Raw genomic sequence first — 21,362 nt, 5'->3', positions numbered from 1 at the left:
ACTACCCCGATCGGCGATTACCGCGAGTTTTGAAATTCTGCGTGGCGTCAGGGACTTAAAGCTATATATATAACGACCAGGTGAGTATGTTCCAAAAATTTACATTTTATTATGAAAATATCATTTTATAAAAAGAGACACTTGATCTTACATGATCTTTCATTATATGAAGAGGTATTATTATATGAGTCGTGTAGTAGTTCCTAAAGTATTGAGAAAATGTGTTATGGATGCTCTTCTTGAGGGGCATAAGGGTATTGTTGCCATGAAGGCAGAAGCAAGGTCTAAGATATATTGGCCCAGTATGGACCAAGATATTAATCAAGTAACATCAAATTGCTCACTTTGTGAAGCTAACCTTTAACCTAAAGTCATATCTCCTTTATCGTGGCCTTTAGTGGATAGACCTTGGTCACACTTGCATGTTGACTACTGTGGACCTATTGAAAATGATCAATTTTTTATTGTCATTGATTCATTTTCTAAATTTATTGATGTATTTCCATGTAAGACTATTAATTCAGAAGGTACCAGATAATGTTTGAGAAAGTGTTTTGCTAGATTTGGAATACCTGACTCAGTTGTGTCAGATAATGCATCTTGTTTTATGTCTAAGGAGACTCAAGGTTTTTTTAAGAAAAATGGTACTGTATTAAACATTGCTCTGGAGCTCCTTATAATCCAAGTACAAATGGTCTTGCAGAGAGGGCAGTGAGGATATTCAAGGAGAATTTTTAAAAATTTTGATGTTATGTATTTGCACAAGAATTTTTGAGTTTTTGCATTCCTATAGGAGATCAGTGCAGTCTTCTACTGGTTGCTCTACTGCTGAATTAATGTTTGGAAAGAAATTTAAAGGCCCTGTAGACATTATATTATTATGTCTAAACAAAAAGAAGTTCCAGATTGTGCTGATTCTGAATTTAAAGTAAGTGATGCAGTATGTGCCAGGAACTTTGGTAAAGGACCAGAATGGGTCGAGGAAAAAGTTACAAAAGTTCTTGGTAGAAAAAATTATTTAATGTCTGTAAATGTAAATGGCAATTTACTTTGGAAGCATCATAGTCCCAGTTGTTTGAAAGGAAATTGTATAATACAGTTGAAACCTACGAGTCTTCACCTCCCAATGTCAGTGTTCCAATAGTGCCTCCTATGCCAACAAGTTCACCTCCCAGTGTTGTCATTGACTCAAATATAATAAATATTCCTAATGATTATGGTTTCCTGGAAAGGTGTAATCCAAATTCTGTACAAGCTGATGTTAAGGAAACTCCTGAACCCCAGAGTAGGCCAGATGTTGTTTTAAGGAGGTCTACTCAAATTGTAAAAAAAACCTGATAGATTAATAGAACAAAATATTTAATTTTACCTATGGGGGAGGCACGCTTTGCTAAAATATATTCTTTTAAGTTGTGAATAAAACTTGGAATGTCGTGTCATGTTTTTGTCAGACTACCTTGTAGTTAGTCTGGTTGATGAAAATACTACAAGTGCCCATCGTATTGACAGCCTACTTGGTAGTCTCAGAGAGGTTTGTGGCCTTTGCAAAAGAGGTATCATCTCTTCTCCAGAAGAGGGCTGTGGAGGTGGTCAAGGTCGTCAACTCTCCAGGGTTTTACAACCTTCTTTTTGTGGTCCCAAGACATCCGTGGGTTGGAGACCAGTCCTCGATGTAAGTGCCCTGAATTTCTACGTTCAGAAAACAAAATTCTCCATGGGAACGAATTATTCAGTCCTGTCTTCTATCCGCCAGTGCGACTGGATGGTGACGATCGACATGCAGGACACATACTTCCATATCCCAGTACATCAGGACTCGTTCGTTCTACATCAAAGACAAAGAGCATAGAGGTCCCAAGGAAGGCTCTCATCCAAGCCCAGGAGCTGGGCTTACTCATCAGTGCTGAGAAATCTCAACTGTCGTTGTCTCAAGTGATTCTCTATTTGGGGATGACGATAGAGTCACAGACTTTTCAGGCTTTTCCGTCCACCAAGAGAGTCCAATCATGCCTCCAGACAGTCCACTGATTCCTCGAACTCCTGTCCTGTTCGGCCAACAGTTGGTTGAATCTCCTAGGAACCGTCTCATCCATCAAGAAGTTTGTCAGTCTGGGAAGACTACACATGAGGGTACTGCAATTCTTCATGAAGGCAAGTTGAAACAGGAAGACACATCCAAACTTGTTTGCCTTTCCGATAACCCTGGAAATCAAGGAGGATCTGCGGTGGTGGCTTTCAGAAAGAAGGCTTTTAGAAGGGAAGTCTCTCCTCCCTGTGAGCCCCAGCCTAGCATTGTACTCAGACGCTTCAGATCTGGGTTGGGGAGCACTTACGGAAGCCAAGTAAGTTTCCGGGGTTTGGTCTCCAGCAGAGAAGAGTCTTCATACCAACTTGAGAGAATTGAAGGTGATTCACATGGGTCTTCAATCCTTTGCAAGAGAAACATTTAACAAGATAGTAGCGTTCCATTTGGACAACACCACTGCTTTGCCTTACATAAGGAATCAAGGGGCACTCACTCCTTCTCTCTCTACGAGGCAACAAAGGACATCCTCTTGTGGGCAAAAAGGAACAAGGTTCATTCAGGGCAAGCTGAACGTTTGGGTGGACGAGCTCAGTCGTCGCAAACAGGTCTTACCCACGGAATGGACTCTGCACCCACAGGTATGCACTGACCTGTGGAAATTTTGGGGAACAAAGAACCATCTCCTCCTGCTGTTTTGCTCACCCGTCCCGGACCCTCTGGCGTGGGCTACAGATGCCATGCTTCAGGAATGGAGAAACTTAGACCTGTACACCTTCCCACCCTTCAGCATGGTCAGGGAAGTTTTGAACAAATCGGTGACACACCACAATTCCTCAGTGACCCTGGTGGCTCTGTTCTGGCCTCAGAAGGAGTGGTTCCCAGACCTCCTAATACTGTTAGTAGATTTTCCCAGACTCCTGCCACAGAGGAAAAGTCTTCTCAAACAGCTGCATTTTCATCAAGGCTTGTCTGCTCTTGCTCTGGCAGGGTTCAGACTGTCAACAGACTTGTCAAAGAGAAAGGATTTTCAAGACCAGCTGCAGAAGCTATTGCCGAGTATAGACGTCAGTCTTCTTCTAGCCATGTTGAGCTTGGTCTTTCCACATAGAGGTCTAGGTCTGGGTCTAATTAGGACATCAGGGACTTGGTTAAGTCCTTTGACATGGCTAAGGAACCTAATTCTAACGCAGTTACCTGGAACTTGGACATCGTCCTCAAGTGGCTGTCGGGCCCCCCTGTTGAGCCCCTTCGTACGATTTCCTTAAGGGATTTAACAAGGAAAACTCTCTTTCTTGTTGCTTTGGCTACAGCCAAGAAAGTCAGTGAATTGCAGGCCATGGATAAGAGAGTTGACTTCTCCCAGGGAGATGCAGTCTGCTTTTTCATGGGTTTTCTGGCCAAGAATGAGAATCCATCTAAGCCCTGGCCCCGTTCTGTCATCATTAAGAATTTGATGGAAATTCTTGGACCAGAAGAAAAAGAGAGAACTCTTTGTCCTGTAAGGGCATTGAGGTACAACTTGACACAATCCGTCCAAGCCACTTTCAAACGCAATGCCATTCATTTTGAGAGATGTTATCTCGGAGTCACACTCAAGAATTCGAGAGGACTTTTTACCTGTTCTTAAAGTGAAAGCACACAAAGTTAGAGCGGTCACCACCTTGTTGGCTTTTAAACATATGTCCATATCATCAATCCTTCAATCAACTTTTTGGAAATGTAAGTCAGTGTTGCTATACATTATTTAAGAGAAGTAGAGACAGTGTAAACTGCAGTACATGGGTCCATTGTCCGTGGCTGGCATGGTATTGGGGGAGGAGGCATAGGAGCTATGGTCCTATCCTACCTTTTTTTGCCTTGAATATAGGTAGTCGAATTTTTGGGGAGCCCGGGGCACTATGTACCTGGAGTGCCCACCAGTCTTTTAATGGATGGGTAGTGGTCTTTGAATTTATTGTAGTTGACAGCGTTGCCTGGTTGGTTCTATGTTGGTACTGTGCCCAGGGCAAGGGCACCTTTTCAAGTTTTGATAGCCATCGGATGACTCCATGAGCTGCATAATTTCTACTGATGCTTTGTAGCAATCAGAATACTCCTTCATCTACAAAGATCCCACTGAAGTTGGGGCGCACCACGGCTCTACAGCCATGCCACTACGGGTTAAGATGAGCACCAACCAGAGGTAATAATTACCTGCAGTAGCTCTCTTACCAGGTAAGGTTACAACAAGCATTTTAACCAATGCCAGCTTACTTCCCTGTTTTCAAAATTCCATATTTTCCTGAATTTTGGAAGTAGAATGTGTCCATGCATCCCACCTCCTGTCAATTTGGGATTCAGCTATGTAGTTACTTGGTAAGTTACTTATATATGTGACATTTTTATAATAAAATAAAGTTTTACATATACTTACCAAGTAATTACAGAGTCGGAGCCCTCCCTCCTCTCCTTGCATGGACATAGGGCATAAATGAATTGAGATATTCAGCTGTGTTGTACTTTTTCCTATGCCGAAGCGGGCAGGTTTATCAACTACGCTTAGACAACAGCACGTTACCGCAAATTTCAAATTTTAAAGCTGCCATGTTAAGTAGAAATAACTATGTAATTACTTGGTGAGTATATATAAAGCTGTTTATTATAAAAATGTCATTTCTGTAAGCTTAGGCTTTTGACAGTGTACCGAGGGAAGTGGTTTACTGGAGTCCAAGAAGAAAAGGAGTTCCCAAGAGGCTCATAAGTATGATAAAGATAAAATATAAGGGAGCAAGAACAGTAGTAAGAACAAAATATGGGAAGACAGATGCTTTTGAAATTTCAAGGATCAGATTTACGCCCATTCCTTTTTGTAGTTGTAATGGATATGCTGAGTGTGCATGTGAGAGGAAATATGCTATGGGATCTGCTGTTTGCAGATGACCTGGTTTTACAGCAGAAACAGAAGTAGAATTGCAAGAGAAATAATACCTGGAAAGAGGAGGACTAGAAGTCATTACTGCAAAGACAGAAGTAATTCTAAGCAGTAGAGAAGGAAGAGAGGAACTACATGTAAGACCAAGAGCTGGCAAGGGATTAAAGTAAATAGTTTCAAGTACTTCAGCTCTGTCATAAGTAAAGAGGATGGATGTGAGATGGAGATACGGCAGAGAAATTAGGCTACTTGGGCTAAATGGAGAAAGGTTTCTGGGGTGATCCTTGAAAAAAAAAATGCTTTGAGACTGAATACTAAGGTGAGCAAAACAGTGATCAGAGTAGCAATATTAAGGTCTACAAAACAGTGATCAGACCAATGTTGCTGTATGGTGCAGAAACATGCCATTTGCAGAAAAGAGGAAGCAAGGCCTGGCGAGAGATGAGAATGTTGAGATGGATCCTTGGAGTGTAATTGCTGGATAGAATTGAAAATGAACAACAAAGAAAAAAGGTGGCTTTATAAAATAACAGCTAAAGTCAGAGGAAATAGGATGAGGTGATATGGTTCATATGGTTTGCGGGTATGTTGAGGCTATTGTTAAGAAAGCATGTGGTATGGGCACGGAGGGTAGAAGGAACAGAGTTAGGCATAGAATTAAGTGGCATGACATTGTAGAAAGAGACATGAAATTGCTTAGTATAGAAACACACTGATGCCCAGACAATATTCTGTGGAAAAGGAAGACTCGAGTGGCTCACCCCATAGGAAGATTGGAGCAAGGTCATGCACAGTAGTAGTAGTTCTTGAAGAACATCAGCAACAAATGTATGAAACTAGGTTTTTGTTTAGTTAAAAAAAAGTTAAAATTATTCATGATTACGGTACTTTTTTTTTTTACCAGAAAACATTGGAATTCTCCCCAGTTTTTGATACTCTTAAGATTAAAAAATGTACTTATTAGCATACTTGTTAGCATAAGACTACTCTGCTATATACAGAAAACAAACAAGTGTAGCATCCTGGTAATATATGCATTATAAGAGACATTACAAATTTCCCAAATTATAAACAGAATACAGTATCCTGATTTACATACATACGTATTTACAAATATGTAACTGTTAGTACCTATTTTTACAGGAACTTCTTGGGAAAAAATCACATATGCTAAGAAAACTGCAATGATTATTTTCCAGTACCCAGGAGCGCTTTAATAGAGTGGAATTTGGTGGGGGGGGGACCTTATAAAAAAGCCGTGCACTTGGTCACGGCACTAGAAACATTTATTGCAGGATAAACTAAATGGTAATTCACATCCATTGGTACATTGGTATGAAGGTAATCATTTCAACCTGGCAATGGTATGAATTCTGTCCAGATATGTATCTGGCATTTTAGGAATGTTACTACATTGAACTGCAATTGGAGTGCCTGTTGGCCTTTAAGAAAGAATATTGGAGGTGGAATGTGTATTTGTGTGTCCCCAACTTTGCTATCCTCTTGTTATTTTCATATACAATACTTGTACTATAGTTTAAACCTTGTTAAAACTTAAGGAACCCATGATTTTTTCTTCTTAAACTTTGTCATGTGATATAAGTTTTTTCCACTATTCCAGAGTTTATCATGACTGTTTAAGACAGAAATGCCATTCAAACCTGCATAAAGTCACAAAAGTGAGACTGATCTACCTCCCATGCATTCGGACACAGGGAGAGTTTTTATTTAATCAAGTAAGTGAAAAAGTTGCTGTTTTATTTATCTTGTACAGTTACAGTTTCATGCTCATGAGGTTTTGGAGCGAAAGTGTCCTCATTTTTCTGCTTTAATGCATGCACAGTTCTGAATTTAGTAAATACTGGAAAAAATTTGTATATAAATTATCGGGAAGTGGTAGGTTTAACTTGACAAGCCATACTCATAATACTCTGGTATGGTAAATGGTAAAATGTCTGGTATGGTAAATGGTAAAATGGAAGTCAGTAAAAAAAAAAAGCTACTAAATTCTGTAAGAAAAACTTACTCGGTTACAGGCCATCCAAATGTATGTTTTCAGAACAGTATAGAAATCCACCATCATGCATTACAGAACAATATCACTATTCTAATATTAAAAAAAAAAAAAAATTGCAGAAAAGGAAAATTATCATTGTAACATGATTACTGTTATGGGGTTCATACTATGAAAATGAGGCACATTGTTGAAGAAGTATTAATGGAAGATTTTGTTTGTTTCTGTTTAAAGGTATTTTGTTTCTCCCCCATGTACCACATTGTTGAAGAAGTATTAATGGAAGATTTTGTTTGTTTCTGTTTAAAGGTATTTTGTTTCTCCCCCTTGTACACCCCACTGTTAAGACTTCTTTGCTTCTGGACTTTTTTTAACATGGTTCTACCAGCTGAAGATTTTGGTTTGCTCTCTCTCTGTTTGACTTTTTGGTTAACAACTTTGGCATACCTATTAACTCGGAATATGGTAGTGATTAGAGTGATGGCTACTATTCACCTGTTTTGGTGCCTTGTTTCCAATGGACATAGATCATCGTTTTTCCTTCCATTTACAGGTTTCAGGATTATGCCCCAGCTATGACTTGCATTGAGTGTGCTGATTGGTCTCCTCCCCAATGTAAGAAGTTTGTGTCTTGAAAGTAACACACCCTCTGTTCTCTTCAACCAACTTTTGAAGATCCCCTCTGCTGTGATCCTTGTTTCTGCCTCGGGTAGTATCCTGACATTTCACTCTTTCTTGGTCTGAGGGAGAAAAGGATTGGTTGCTTGTTGTTGACTTACTTGCTCTTTTGGGTTGGAACAGCATGATGGACATACCTGATATGTCCATCAATCCTGCTCCAGTCTCACATGCTCCTGCTTTAATGGCTCCCTGAGATGGAGTTGTTTAAATCGCTATTGCCTTTTCTTAGGATAGCTGGGAGATTTGTCTCTTGCTGATTACTTAGAATATTTGCCTATGTTCAAGACTTAAGTATACATGCAGTCCCTGGGTATCGGTGATCTGGGTTACGGCACCGATATGTGCCAATTTCCGCTTATCGGCACTGATAATCGGATATTGGCACAGATACATACCTAACAGAGGCACCAGTATCTTGCCATTCCTGATGTTCTGATGTTGCTCTGGCAGCTCATGGTGCAACTTTGTTTCTTTGGGGGTGCCTGCCTTGATTATGTCCTTGGTAAGCATAAGAGAGGATGGAGAGGCTTTTGGTTGTAAGGGGTAGAAGAAGTATTAACTTGCATTTCCCCCTTCCTTCTGGTTACTTTCCCCCCTCACCTTCTCCCTTGCATTCCGTCTCCAGATCGGAATGCAAGGGAATGAAAGAAGGTTAACAAGTCTCCTCTTGGACATCCATCTTCTTTGAAATGTGACAATGATCCTTTGGACTAGTTATGGGAAAAGATGACCATGATTAAGTAGAAAAAACTGGATCCTGAGCTTGTTTGTGGCTGGTCTCTTCCTGTCCTTTCATACCTCTGGAGGAATGCAAAGAAGTATGTGCTTCCTAGGATTACCAATCATCCCAGTTCTGTGGATGTGCCTTTAAAAAGGCTCTCAGTCACTGTATTGGTATTATCCCACAAGATACCACCATTGGGTCTTGTCTATACCACCAGTAGCATGACCTCTCTCTTGTGCTTGGTATCTTCCTGTCTACCCTTAACTTTATGCATAATGCCACTAATATACATACAGGCAGATGGAAAGACAGACAGACAGACATAACCACCTTGGTGGAGGTAAGTAAGAGTCATTTTAACAAAATAACTGTTTCTTGAATAAAATTAAGTGAGGAATTATTTTTGTCCCAAAAATAGCTTTCATCCCACTGTGCAGTGAGGTTAAATTTGGAGGTCTTACAGTTCTCAGAAAGCACTCGGCTTTATCATCATACTCAGCTTTAAGAGAAAAAAGATAAAATAGCATTTGCTGTACAACAGCAAGATAGGAGAATGCTTGCAGTAAAATTTCCCCTTTTAACTGCTGATAGAACGTAGAAGGGTGTTTCATAATAAATACATCAACAGAACTAATTCCAGAGGCTCAAAAGGGTGCACAGATATGTGATGGTAATACTGCAAGGCATTCTTTTCAAAATGCCTAGGAGTTCTCTTGAGTTATAGGCATAGATGTAACTCTAATTGAACAACTTCATACAATCTTTGCCGTCCTAACTTCAGGGAAGGATATTGATCCAAACAAATTTTTTTTAAATATTCACCAGAAATGGCAGAGCAATACATAAAGCATTAAAGGGGTTCAACTAAATCATCAAGAGCAGAGACCAGTAAAGATATAATGATAAGCTACTGTGTTCTTCAGATTCTTACATAAGTTCCTTCAGAAACTGAACAGAGAGGAAGATAAGAACTCTTCCTGATAATGCTTCAGTGCTTTTAAAGATGCTTCAATTCTTTTAAAACTTGACGATGCTGTAGATAAGTGATTCAGGTGGTGATGATTATGATCGTGGCTAATTAGTTATTATGATTAACATTCACTGTGTAATTACAGTAAAGTTGCAGGTAAGTATAGGCCTACAAGTGCTTCATTTAATTTCCAGTTGTTTGAAGTGATTGTGTAAAGTGAAAAATAAGTTTTCTGTCAGATAAGATTGTGTATCATTTCCAGCTGTTGCATACAGAATTGTAGGAAAAAGAGACTCATAAAATTCTATAAAGTACCCATAGTGCATACCTCCACCAATACGTTAAGGAAATAATTTGAAAAAGTTAATTTTGCCAAAAAAAAAAGTTTGTGAGCATTTTAGGTCACCTAGATCCTTGATAAGGTGCAATATAACCACATGGAAACTCTCGTCTAGCTCCTCAACTCCAGAGACTTTTATAAGTCATCTAGGAGCTCTTTCCTAATGACAAGGGAAAATCCACTAGTTTCCTGTTCAGTATCATGGTAGCTATATGCTATAGATTACGGTGCAAGTCCAGAGGCAATCCCTGTCTTCACACCAATATTAACAATGTATAAGGGGCTGCACTTCTTGAGAGATGCCAAAGGATTGTCTGTTTCCTCCATCAAGGCTTTAAATGTATGCTGACTTAAGTGAAACTGTTCACGCTTTTCAGCTGGAACCTAGTCATTGGCTCATGGCATCAACCGGGAGATAGTAACCTGCTCTTCAAGGGCCTAGGTTGGGTTAGGTTTAGTTGGGTACTTTGCCTAACTTCTAGCCTAACCTAACCAAACCTGCACTGCAACATTGTGGGACTTCTTGTTTCATGGCATCAACCAGGTCTTCAAGGGGCTAGGTTGGGTTAGGTTAGGTTGGGTGCTTACCCAACCTAGCCTAACCTGACCAAATCTGCACCTCAATAACATGGATCTTTCTCTCCGAGCCTCAGGATCCGAGGATAGTATTCCGTAGTATTGTTAAGGAAGTGTCCTATCATCTCCTCGATTGACGGTGTGGGTGCACGGGTTTGCAGTAGCACACTCAGCAAAGTGGTCAACCAGACACATTCCAGGATGATGGATGTATGACAGACAAGTTTGGTCACTAGGGTCAGTGTTAGTGACAATTGGTCTTGCACCTCAGTGTTTAGAAGAATTGTTCAATCTAGGTATGGACATGGGCATAATAGCAATCAACCATGCCACTTTGAAAATATTGCTTCTCATCCAATCAGCGAAGTTAGCAATGATTGTTGGGTCAGGTCAGTACTTGGATAGGTGATCTCCTGGAGCACCGGATTCTGTTGATGTCTAGGAGACGTCTTTCACATCCATGGTTAGAAACGGTGGGACTAGTCAGTACTTGGATAAGTGACCCAGAAACTTCAGATGCTGTTGACGCCTAGGAGACATCTTCCGCATCCATGTTTCTAGTCTTGGGCCTACAATTTCCCGTCATTCTGCCTGATTCGTCGGGAGATCAACAGCACCTCCAAACTAAGTTCCGACAACTTGTTTTTGGTTCCTACTCAGTCAGGAAGTGGTATCTAGGAGCTCCATTTCTTTTGACCTGATGTAGTTACACTCCCCCTGTGAGAAGTGGGAGATGTAAGCAGTATCTGCTGCTGCAATTACCAGTTGATCCACAACCCGGGAGGGAGAGAATCTTATATGAATCTTAAGACAGTTTCAGGAGTCTCAGTGTCCAAATAGGCACTCTTTTGATAGCAACGACACCAAGGTAGTGCCATGGTTACACTGTCCTCCTCCAGAGATTTTGTCATTCTTCTAAACATTGACCAGGGCAGCAGGCTCCTACACTTTCTATCTTGGAACTTAAGCACAGTTCTTTTTAGAATATCAAGTCTCCAGATCCAAAGATAGACACTCCTCAGTGTGGTAGTAACGACACCATGGTAGTGCCATGATCAACAAAAAGTCCTAGTGCCCTTTCATCTACTCTACTGCAGTGCAGGTATCTGACAAAAACTTATTTTTCACTTTAAACAATCACTTTAAACAACTAGAAATTAAATGAAGCATTTGTAGGCCTGTACTACTTACCTACGACTTTATTGTATGTACACAGTGAATGTTAAGCATAATAACTAACTAGCTATGATAATCATCATCATCACCTGAATCACTATGTACAGCATCGTCAAGTTTTACAGTTGAATCACTCACGATATCTTTTAAATTCTTTATTTCGGGCTTCTTGGGCCTCCTGTGAAAGTGATCCAAGAGGTATGTTGAATTGTTGCATAACATCAGCTCCATGAATTAAAATCTTGTGTAGTGACTGAGGCAAATAATACCAACTGTAATGCTTTCGTATTGCTCTGCCATTGCTGGTGAATGTTTTAAAAATTTGTTTGGATCAGTATCCATCCCAGAATATAGGACAGCAAGGATTGTATGAGGTCGTTGAATTAGAGTTATATCTATACCTGTAATTGTAGGGAACTCCTAGGTATATTGAAAAGAACACCTTGCAATATTGCTATCATTTGAGGTTCCTGGGCCTCCTGGCTTAGGCATATCAACAACAAGACCAACTTCATTTTTCAGTTGCTTCAGAGATCTTTCTTTTCGTAAGCTCATTGATGTCATTCACACATTTGGGACTTACTCCACAAATGCTACAGTACCGAAATGATGATGTTAAGTAGATAAAGAGGTTGAAACTTTGCCATCAACCATAGCAACAAACACTTCATGGGATACATTACATTCTTTATCAACTACCGTAGGTCTAGGCATTTCTAGCAGAATCAATATAATCATTCTCTGCTCTAAAAATATCAGTAGTTAAATTTACAAACAAAAATTTCAGAGATCTACAGTAAAATGTGAAAGATGGAGCAGGATTTTCCCAAATTATAAAATTGGAATTTCTTTCCGGGCAAGTCATCTCTAATTTTAAAAGAACGAGGTCTGAATTGAGGCAAGAGAGGGAGGATTAATAAGAGAAGAGACAACAGGAATGTCAGCACTACTGGATTTAGGTGTCAAAGTCTGACTAGCTTTTTCCCACAGGCTTTAGCTTCCGCTTAACTCTTTCGATCCCTCTCAAATTTAGCTAAATGAGAAGTTAAGGTCTTGGTGCAAAAGGTATGAGAGTGATAAGTCAATTTGGTCATCCGGGTATTGCAGCCTTTGCTGCAGTACCAGAAAGTAGAAGAGTTAATGTCGGACACACTAAACTAGCTATCAAGTCAGCAAACGTTATAATCGACAAAAAAACGGGAAATGCCTAAATAACAATGCCGAAAGGCTACCATAAGACAATACTTGACCAAATGGGAAAAAACCAATGATCCAAAAAACCAAGCTGCTTTGTCAACACAGTGTGGACTCTACAAACACCAGAAACAAATTGAGCTATTGATTGTGTTGTTCCTCTCTCTTACACCAAAAGTGGGCGGGGTCTTGTCACTTACACTAACAAAAGAATCACTACCACGGAATTCAAAATTCAGTCTGCCGTTTGAGTAGAAACTCTTAGCTAAGTAATTACTGGGAAAGTTACTTATATAAAAACATTATACACAGAAAACTAATGCATGTTAGACAATCAAATATTGTAGCAGTATAAACCTACCTAACCAATTGGCTAACTTAAACCTGATTACTTATATGAAAATAAATATACAGTACAGTATTACTACATTATTTTTCTTTTATTTAAATTTTTTATTAGATTATTATGAACATGAAAAAAAAACCTAAAAAACACAATGTGACAGCAGCCAGCTTTCCATAACGTAAATGCTTTAACCTAAGTGATTTAACACTAAGAAATCCTAATCTAAATATGGTTTCATAACCTAATCACAGTGAAATACGATCAAATATAAATTTTTCTGTAACTTAAATACCTTAATTTAATTACATAAGGAAACTGCAGTCATTTTTTTCTCCATTACTTATTTTCTGAAATAAAGTGCAGTAATTCTTCAGTTATCCACAGTAACAGAACCAAGGCTCTGCTGTATAAGGTGAAATACAACTCTAAGGATGTAAAACAGCAACTCCATACTCTTAGTCCTTCCCTGACCAGCCACCTCCAATAACCCTTTCTCTGCATGCTCATCCCTGTGAGCAGCATCACTTTCCCCTCAAAGCGTTGCCAACTGCTCCCCTCTCCATTGCACCCAGCCATATGACTCCTCCCATTGTGCCAGCCTTTTTACCCCTCCCATCGCACCCAGCCTTCCAACCCCTCCCAACAGCTTTGTATAGCAGTAAGTAAAATAATTTATCTAGATGTATTATGGGACAAAATTGTGCTTGTATTGTTCTGCCTCCCAATGCCAATTCCTTGGTTGGCTTTTGAGTATGCCTCCCAACACCTCTCGGACAGTGGTCATTTACACCTTTCTTCCACTCAGTCTGATCCACCAAGTGATCAGTTAGGTGTTGATCAGTGGGGACCAGAATGACCTTGGTAACACCTCATAAGCCTCAAGCTGACTGGTTTCCCGGTCTGTTGGATATCTTTGTTGCCCAGTATCCTTAATTAGTCACATGTGCAGAGGTATCACTGGTTGGTACAAACCTTCAGGGTTATTCACCCTCTCCTGTGAAAGGTAGATCTTTTTTCGCAGGACTGCACTGTCGATGTTAGAGTACCTCCAAAGACCTCTTTTAACATTTATCAGGGAGATCTGCTATCTCTGGGATTGGTGTAGTAAAGAATTGTGGACTTCTTGCCAACCTTTGTTGAGTCAAGCTCTTATCAGTCTCCTTGCAGTGAAAGGGTATAGCTTTTTCTTAAGCAAGGGTCTTCAGACTGAGGGGCATTGGTCTTTCTACATCAGTTGAGTATTCATACTTATGAGCCACTTTGAGTAGTCTTGTCTTCCTTGGGAGCTTCAGCCTCATGAGTGGGATGTGACTCAATCCTATGCAGCCTAACACAGGCACCATATGAACCTGTAGGGAAACCTCAGACCTAATTCTCACATTCTGCTAGCTAGCCTTGATGAAGCATAGTGGTGAGTTACATGGTCTTTCTTATCTCCTCTGGCTTTTGGAAGTTTGGTACCCCTCTTTTTCTATTTTGTACCTGAGATACTGGTGAAATCCCAGAACCTTGTCAGTTTGTGGCAGGAGATACCAAAGATTTTCAGTTTCCTCTCTCCAAGATTTTATTAGTTGTAATCCAGACAAAATACCTCTATGTCTGATGCAAGCTGTAAGGTTCTGTCTAAGAAGGGCTTAACCTGACCAGTATGCCAGCACAATTAATGAGGGCAGTGTCTGGGTCTGGTGACTTTAGGCAACCTTTACCTCATTCTGCCTAAAAAACATGCCCACAGTCCCTGGATACCTTCTCCTTAGGATATGTGGTGTAGAAACCCAAGCTCCTCACAGACAGAAGAGCATCTTGCCTGGGTTACTTGAAGGGAATGAGACTAGATTGAATGGTAGAGTGGACTGGCTTCTCCCTTTTTTCCTCTTGCTGTTAGGCAGCAGCTCAAACTCAGTGTACACTGGATTGGGCTCAGGTGCAGGTGAGCTACACAACCCAGCATTCAGTCTTAGAGCTTCAATTTAAAAGATGCAACTAACTTTGCTTTCCCTTTTTTACCAATGTGGGTGGGTCTGACAGAAATACTGCTCTAAAAAGATCCATTGTATTGTGATGATGAAACTGGTATTTTTTGGTGAAGATTCACTTTGCCAGTCAGTTGAGAAATGACCTCCCACCTGAGTGATGAGTCTTGTATGTGAAAGGTGATGGTTTGTATTCCTATAGGAGCAAATAAGAAATTTTCAAATGTAATTTGTAGTTTTCTTAGGTGTACAATCCATTCCCTTTTATAATGATGCCACCTCAACAATCCTGGTAGTCCCTGATACTGAATGAAAACCCCACTCACTCATACCACCCCGACTCATTGAACATTGAAAATTATTACAAAGTTTGAGTGATCAATTCTAGCTTGCACTGAAGGGTACTTTTATATAAAAGGCTCTCATTTATATACCCAATAAAAGTACAAATTGGTTATGAAAATTTTTCACACTGTATTTTTGAGAGTATGGAGTAGTAGAGAGCTTTAGAAAAGAATGAAGTAGTAGTGAGAATTATAAAGAATGAGAAACTGGATTGAAAAATAGTAGTTTTGAAAATATGAGAGAAAGGAATTGTGAATTAGACAAAATCATTAATACTTGTTTAGTGAGGGATGTATATGGAATCAGTGGAGAGAGAGGTGAGTTGTTGTATGTTGTGTAGAATTCTCTTGTTGGTAAATGTGCTGCAAAAATTATCAGCTTATGTAAAACTTGACCCATGAGAATTAATCAGTTAATGTGAACCAAACCATTCATAAGTGCAAATGAACCAAAACAAAACATTGTCATTTATGCTAGAATTCCACAGCCTCATTGAATAGACCAGAGAAACAGACAAAGATAGCTCATGAGAGCTTTTACATTAAAAATAGCATTCCTAAACCAAGTTTACCATTTGAAAGTTACAGTAATATGATTCATGAAGAAAGACTACAGGTTGATCTGTATACAAGTGTAGAATTCAAATGTACATGAGAGATGTGACTTACTCATTGTGATTGTTCAGTTGTGTTCTGGCTTGTGGTTTGGCAATGTCTACCATATGTTGTAGTTGTATTATACACTATGCAGTTGGAGTCAGGATGGTCTTCGGACTTTTTATGGCAGTTGTTTACCATTACAAGAAATTCATGTATCCTTGTGTGGTAGTCTTTTGACATGTATGTTTGCTATTAAAATTTAATAAAATGATTTTATATCTTTGAAGGTGCTTCCTGTACTAATTAAATTTTTGAAATGAACCTTACCTTTCCATTATATAGGTTTTACTTCCACGCCAGCAGGAGTAAAAGCTATATAATGAAGAGGTAAGTATTTAAAAAATAAATCTTGAATTAAGTACAGTATTTGTATTTTCATTATGTATTAGTTTATAGTATTTTGAGTACACTGAGCTGTGTTTGTTAATGAACAATTTTTGTTTTCAGGAAAGGTGAAACATTGAAAACACTAAAAATGGAGTCAAATGAACGTAAGTAATAGTTTTTGATGGTACAACTATGGTCTTTAGTTTTAGGGTTTTGTTTCTAAAATACTGTAGACTGCAAGTCATGAAAAATTCTGTTAGAGTGTAGATAGTGAAGATTCCAGTGGCAGAAGGATGTTTATACCAAGTCATTCCTGTTGATGATTTGGAGTCACTTGTATTAGATACAGCAGTAAGGATTTTGTACGGGTAGTTTATTAAGCTGTTATATTATCAAGATAGATACATGAGAAGGGAATGACATTTATTAACCTGTGGTGATGTGATTTTACATATATATATATATATATATATATATATATATATATATATATATATATATATATATATATATATATATATATATATATATATATATATATATATATATAATATATATATATATTTATTTATTTATTTTGTGTGTCTTTGATGGCCAAGTTGGTTAGAGCAGCAGCTATTTCATAAAGAAAAAAAAACCTCCAAAATTTTACCATTCTGCTATTTTGGAGCCATAGAGAGAGAGAGAGACTGTGTTTGCCTCACCACTTATCTATCAGAAAAAGACATAGAATTTCACAGAACTACAGTGCTCCCCCATTTTTACATGGGAATAGGTTCCAGAACCTACTGGGAAATGCAAAATCCATGGAAAAGCAAAAATCCCCTCTAAAAATGCTGCTGACTGCCTATCTTGAAAGTTCAAATACCAAATGTAAACTTAAAGTATCATCCTACATCAAATATAGCTTAAATTATTAGCCTATTACTATTGTGTTGATCTTTGAAATTATATTATTAATATCATTTCAAAGTCATCTTAAACATTAGTACCCCTTTCCAGCCACAATGAGAGAGTGAGAGTTACCACCACGACTTACACATTCAGCCATTCTTGTGCTGGCACAGGCGAGAGAGAGAGAGGTTTATCTCTTTAATCTCTCAAGGAATGTCAATCCATTTCTTTTTACTGCAACTGACAACAACAAAAATTATGCTTTTTCTTTGTCTTCCAAAGATGTACTACTACCTTTACTACACATTTTTAAAACACTATGAACACAAACACAAACATTTTGCATATGTAAAGAGACTCAAATTAGCAGTATCTTTTCCTGAGAGAGACAGAGAGAAGTCCTGAAATGTCTATTTTTCCACTTCTCATATTCTACCCTTTGGTGAGAGAGAGAAGGGAAGGAAGAAATTGATCTACCACCCTTGGTCAGAAATGTCAAGTAATTTGACATATTTGACAGTTCCACCCTCCCCCCACAGCTTCAAAGCTCTGGGCAAAGGATGCGGGTGACATTTGTTTGTGTAAAATTCGAAATAATTTACTATAAAACTGCATTAATGTTGTAATTACAGTGTATTATTATTATTGTTTAATCTTATTATTTGAAAATTAGTACTTATTATTAGGTAAATCATTTATTTATCATACAAATGTGGTTGGTCCTCACCCTCTCCCACAAATTTATTTAAAAATTCTTGTGCCATCATTCTGTCTTTTATCTCATAGAGAGAGAGAGAGAAAAAAATACTACTCGCCCTCCTTTTATAGTATGCAAAACCCTTGAGGTACAAGCTTTTTGGTTGGTTAAAATCCCACCCTTCCTGCGAATAGCATGTCATTAAGGAGGGCGAGAGGGGGTTGTTATTGGCTACTTTCAGTCCTTCTGGCCAATAGCGTATCGTCTTGGAGAGAGGGAGTTGCTGCAAGCTCTGTTATTGGCCACTTCTAATTCCTCGAGCCTATATCATGTCATCATGAAGCCCACGTCAAAGCAATAAAAAAATTGTAACACAACCGATGATGGAATTTTAGTATATTTTTATGTTTATATACAGTAATCTATATTTCATTAAAGCATATTAAGCAGGAGAGAGAGAGAGAGAGAATGGGCGGCTGGCCATAAATCTCAAGAGTAGAGTTATTCGTGAAGAGAGATATATATATAGAGATATATATATATATATATATATATATAATATATATATAATATATATATAATATATATATATATATATATATATATATATATATATATATATATATATATTTATATATAATAATGGGCAGTTGGCCTTTAAATTGAAATTATTTTAGTCAAGAAAATTTCAAAATAAAAAAACTGTGCTTGGTTCAAATTAGTAAAACATTTTTATCATAAAAATGTATTTAAGAATTGTATTTAGTCAAGAAAATAAAATAAAAATCAGCAATTGGTGAATATTGCTCTATGAAGAAATCCACGAATGTTAATTTTCTTCCATTGTATACGTTGGACTGAGTCATCCAAAATATTACTGTCAACAATCATAAGAGAACCTTACTTTTAATCTTTTGGGTGTCTTGAAAACAATGAATCCTGCATTTTTATTAAGTTTTTTATTAAAAAACATCCAAATATTGACCATTCTGCTGGTTTGGATGCATATTTCTTCCGTTCGGATCGGTGCCATCTGAAATACCGTCGAAAATCATAAGAAAACCTTACTTTTAACCCTTGGTTGTCTCAAAAACAACGAATCATACATTTTCATTGAGTTTTTCCTTAGAAAATCCCTCCAAATATTGACCATTCTGCCATTTTGGATATATATTTCTTCTGATCGGCATCGGACTGGCGTCATCCGAAATACCTTCGAAAATCATAAGAAAACCTTAATTTTAATCATTTGGGTGCCTTAAAAACAATGTATCCAGCATTTTTATTGAGTTTTTCAACAAAACTCCGAAATTTGACCATTCTGCCATTTTAGAGCCATATTTCTTCCGTCGGATTGGCATTGTCAGCGTCGTAAACCTGGAACATGAGTTGTAACCCAGGAAACAATCTTTGATGAATATATTTGAAGAGCATTGTAAATTCAGAATGTTGTAAGCCGAGCCCATCGTAGCCCACAGACTGTCTGTCTGTATATATGTATATATATATATATATATATATATATATATATATATATATATATATATATATATATATCCCGGTATATATATACGGTTATATATATATATATATATATATATATATATATATATATATATATATTTATATATATATATACATATATATATATATATATATATATATATCGGATATATATGGCCCCAAAATGGCAGAATATATATATATATAGGTTCTTATATATAAATATATAATACATATATATATATCAATTACCCATATATAATATAGGTTTTATATATTTTATATATATATATATATGTTATACGGCGATATATATATATATATATATATATATATATATATATATATATATATATATATATATATATATATATATATATATATATATATATATATATATATATATATATATATATATATATATATATAATGTCTTTTACTGTAATATCACAGTGTAATATGAAGATAAAAGGCCCATAAAACACTCTTTGAACGTTGCAACCATATATTTCGAGCACTTCCTTCTGTGCCCCTGTTCACTAGTAGAGTATGGACAGATGAAATGTTACAAGGGAATACTGTATATACAAAGCATATGTAGGTGTGGCATTAAGTCTGCGATGGTATGTAGGTGACCGTTTCCTAAAAAGGAGGGAAAATAAACAATTCCACCAGATGCGTCGCCAAGTGGGAGTTAAAGAGGTCAAAAACCACTAGGGAATTGTTTATTTTCCCTCCTTCTTAGCAAACGGTCACCTGCATACCATCGGAGACTTAATGCCACACCTACATATGCTCAGTATATATACTCTTGTAACATTTCATTTGTCTATATTTTACCAGTGAACAGGAAGGCACAGAATGGTTGCAAAGTTCAAATAGTGCTGTATGGGCCTTTTTATCTTCAATATATGGTTTGCAACGTTCAAATAGTATATATATATATATATTTTATTTATATATATATATATATATATATATATATATATATATATATATATATATATAACGACCATATGAAAGGTGAAAATAAATAATATATACTGTATATATATGTATATGTATATATATATATATATATATATATATATATATATATATATATGTATATATATATATATATATATATATATATATATATATATATATATATATATATATATATATATATATATATATATATATATATATATATACATACACACACACACATAGTCAGGAGATCCATAAGACAAGAAGTCTTCAAAGTTCTTTATTCAGTGTCATCAACATATCGTTTATATAGAACAGGCTTGGACTGGGCTGGGCAATTATTTAAAAATTTTTCTTCCAAATGACTCATGAAGAAGTTAGGCCTGTTGTTTGCTAACTTCTTCATGAGTCATTTGGAAGAAGAATTTTTAAATAATTGCACAGCCCAGTCCAAGCCAGTTCCATATAAACAATATGTTGATGACACTTTTGCCCTATTCCCTTATCCTTGGAAATGTCATGAATTTCTTGATTTTATTAATTCTGTGCATCCCAATATGAAATTTACTATTGAGACTGAACAACAAAATTCGTTATCTTTTTTGGATGTAAAAATTACTAGAGATCAACATGCTTTTACGACTTCTGTTTAACGTAGGAATATGTTTACAGGCTTGGGCAGTAACTATTTTAGCTCTTGTTTTTATTCTTTTAAGATTAATTCTATTACAACATTGGTACATCGAGCTCTCAAATATACTTCTAGTTAGTCCAATTTTCACTTGGAAATTGATTATTTATCAAAGTTTTTTTCAGCTAATTTGTATTCTCAATTCCTAGTCCAGAAAATAATTAATAATATGCTTACTAAATATATGTCTCCCTCCTCTGAAAACTTTAAAGTTCCTAAATTGAACATTTATGCTGTTATTCCCTTTACCCACTCGGACAAATTACGTTCAAAAATAAAAAGTATCAATGAAAGAAAAATAGGTTTTTTAAAATTAAATTTGATTCGTATGAATCCAAAAAAG

At 37.1% G+C, this 21,362-nt stretch overlaps 1 protein-coding gene across 1 annotated transcript in view; it reads left to right on the top strand.

Moving 5' to 3' along the window:
• Positions 1 to 21,362, top strand: part of LOC136848450 (uncharacterized) — a 370,363-nt gene that overhangs the window by 25,716 nt on the left and 323,285 nt on the right. Inside the window, 2 exon segments of the mRNA XM_067120740.1 lie at positions 6,559 to 6,673; positions 16,383 to 16,426. Of these exon segments, the coding sequence (XP_066976841.1) occupies positions 16,411 to 16,426 (16 nt within the window). The 5' untranslated portion in view covers positions 6,559 to 6,673; positions 16,383 to 16,410.

Source organism: Macrobrachium rosenbergii, chromosome 2, assembly GCF_040412425.1.
Source record: "Macrobrachium rosenbergii isolate ZJJX-2024 chromosome 2, ASM4041242v1, whole genome shotgun sequence".
In the NCBI taxonomy this organism is placed as follows: Eukaryota; Metazoa; Arthropoda; class Malacostraca; order Decapoda; family Palaemonidae; genus Macrobrachium; species Macrobrachium rosenbergii.
Note: the sequence above shows the minus strand (reverse complement) of the source record. Positions and strands in the feature narration are given on the sequence as shown.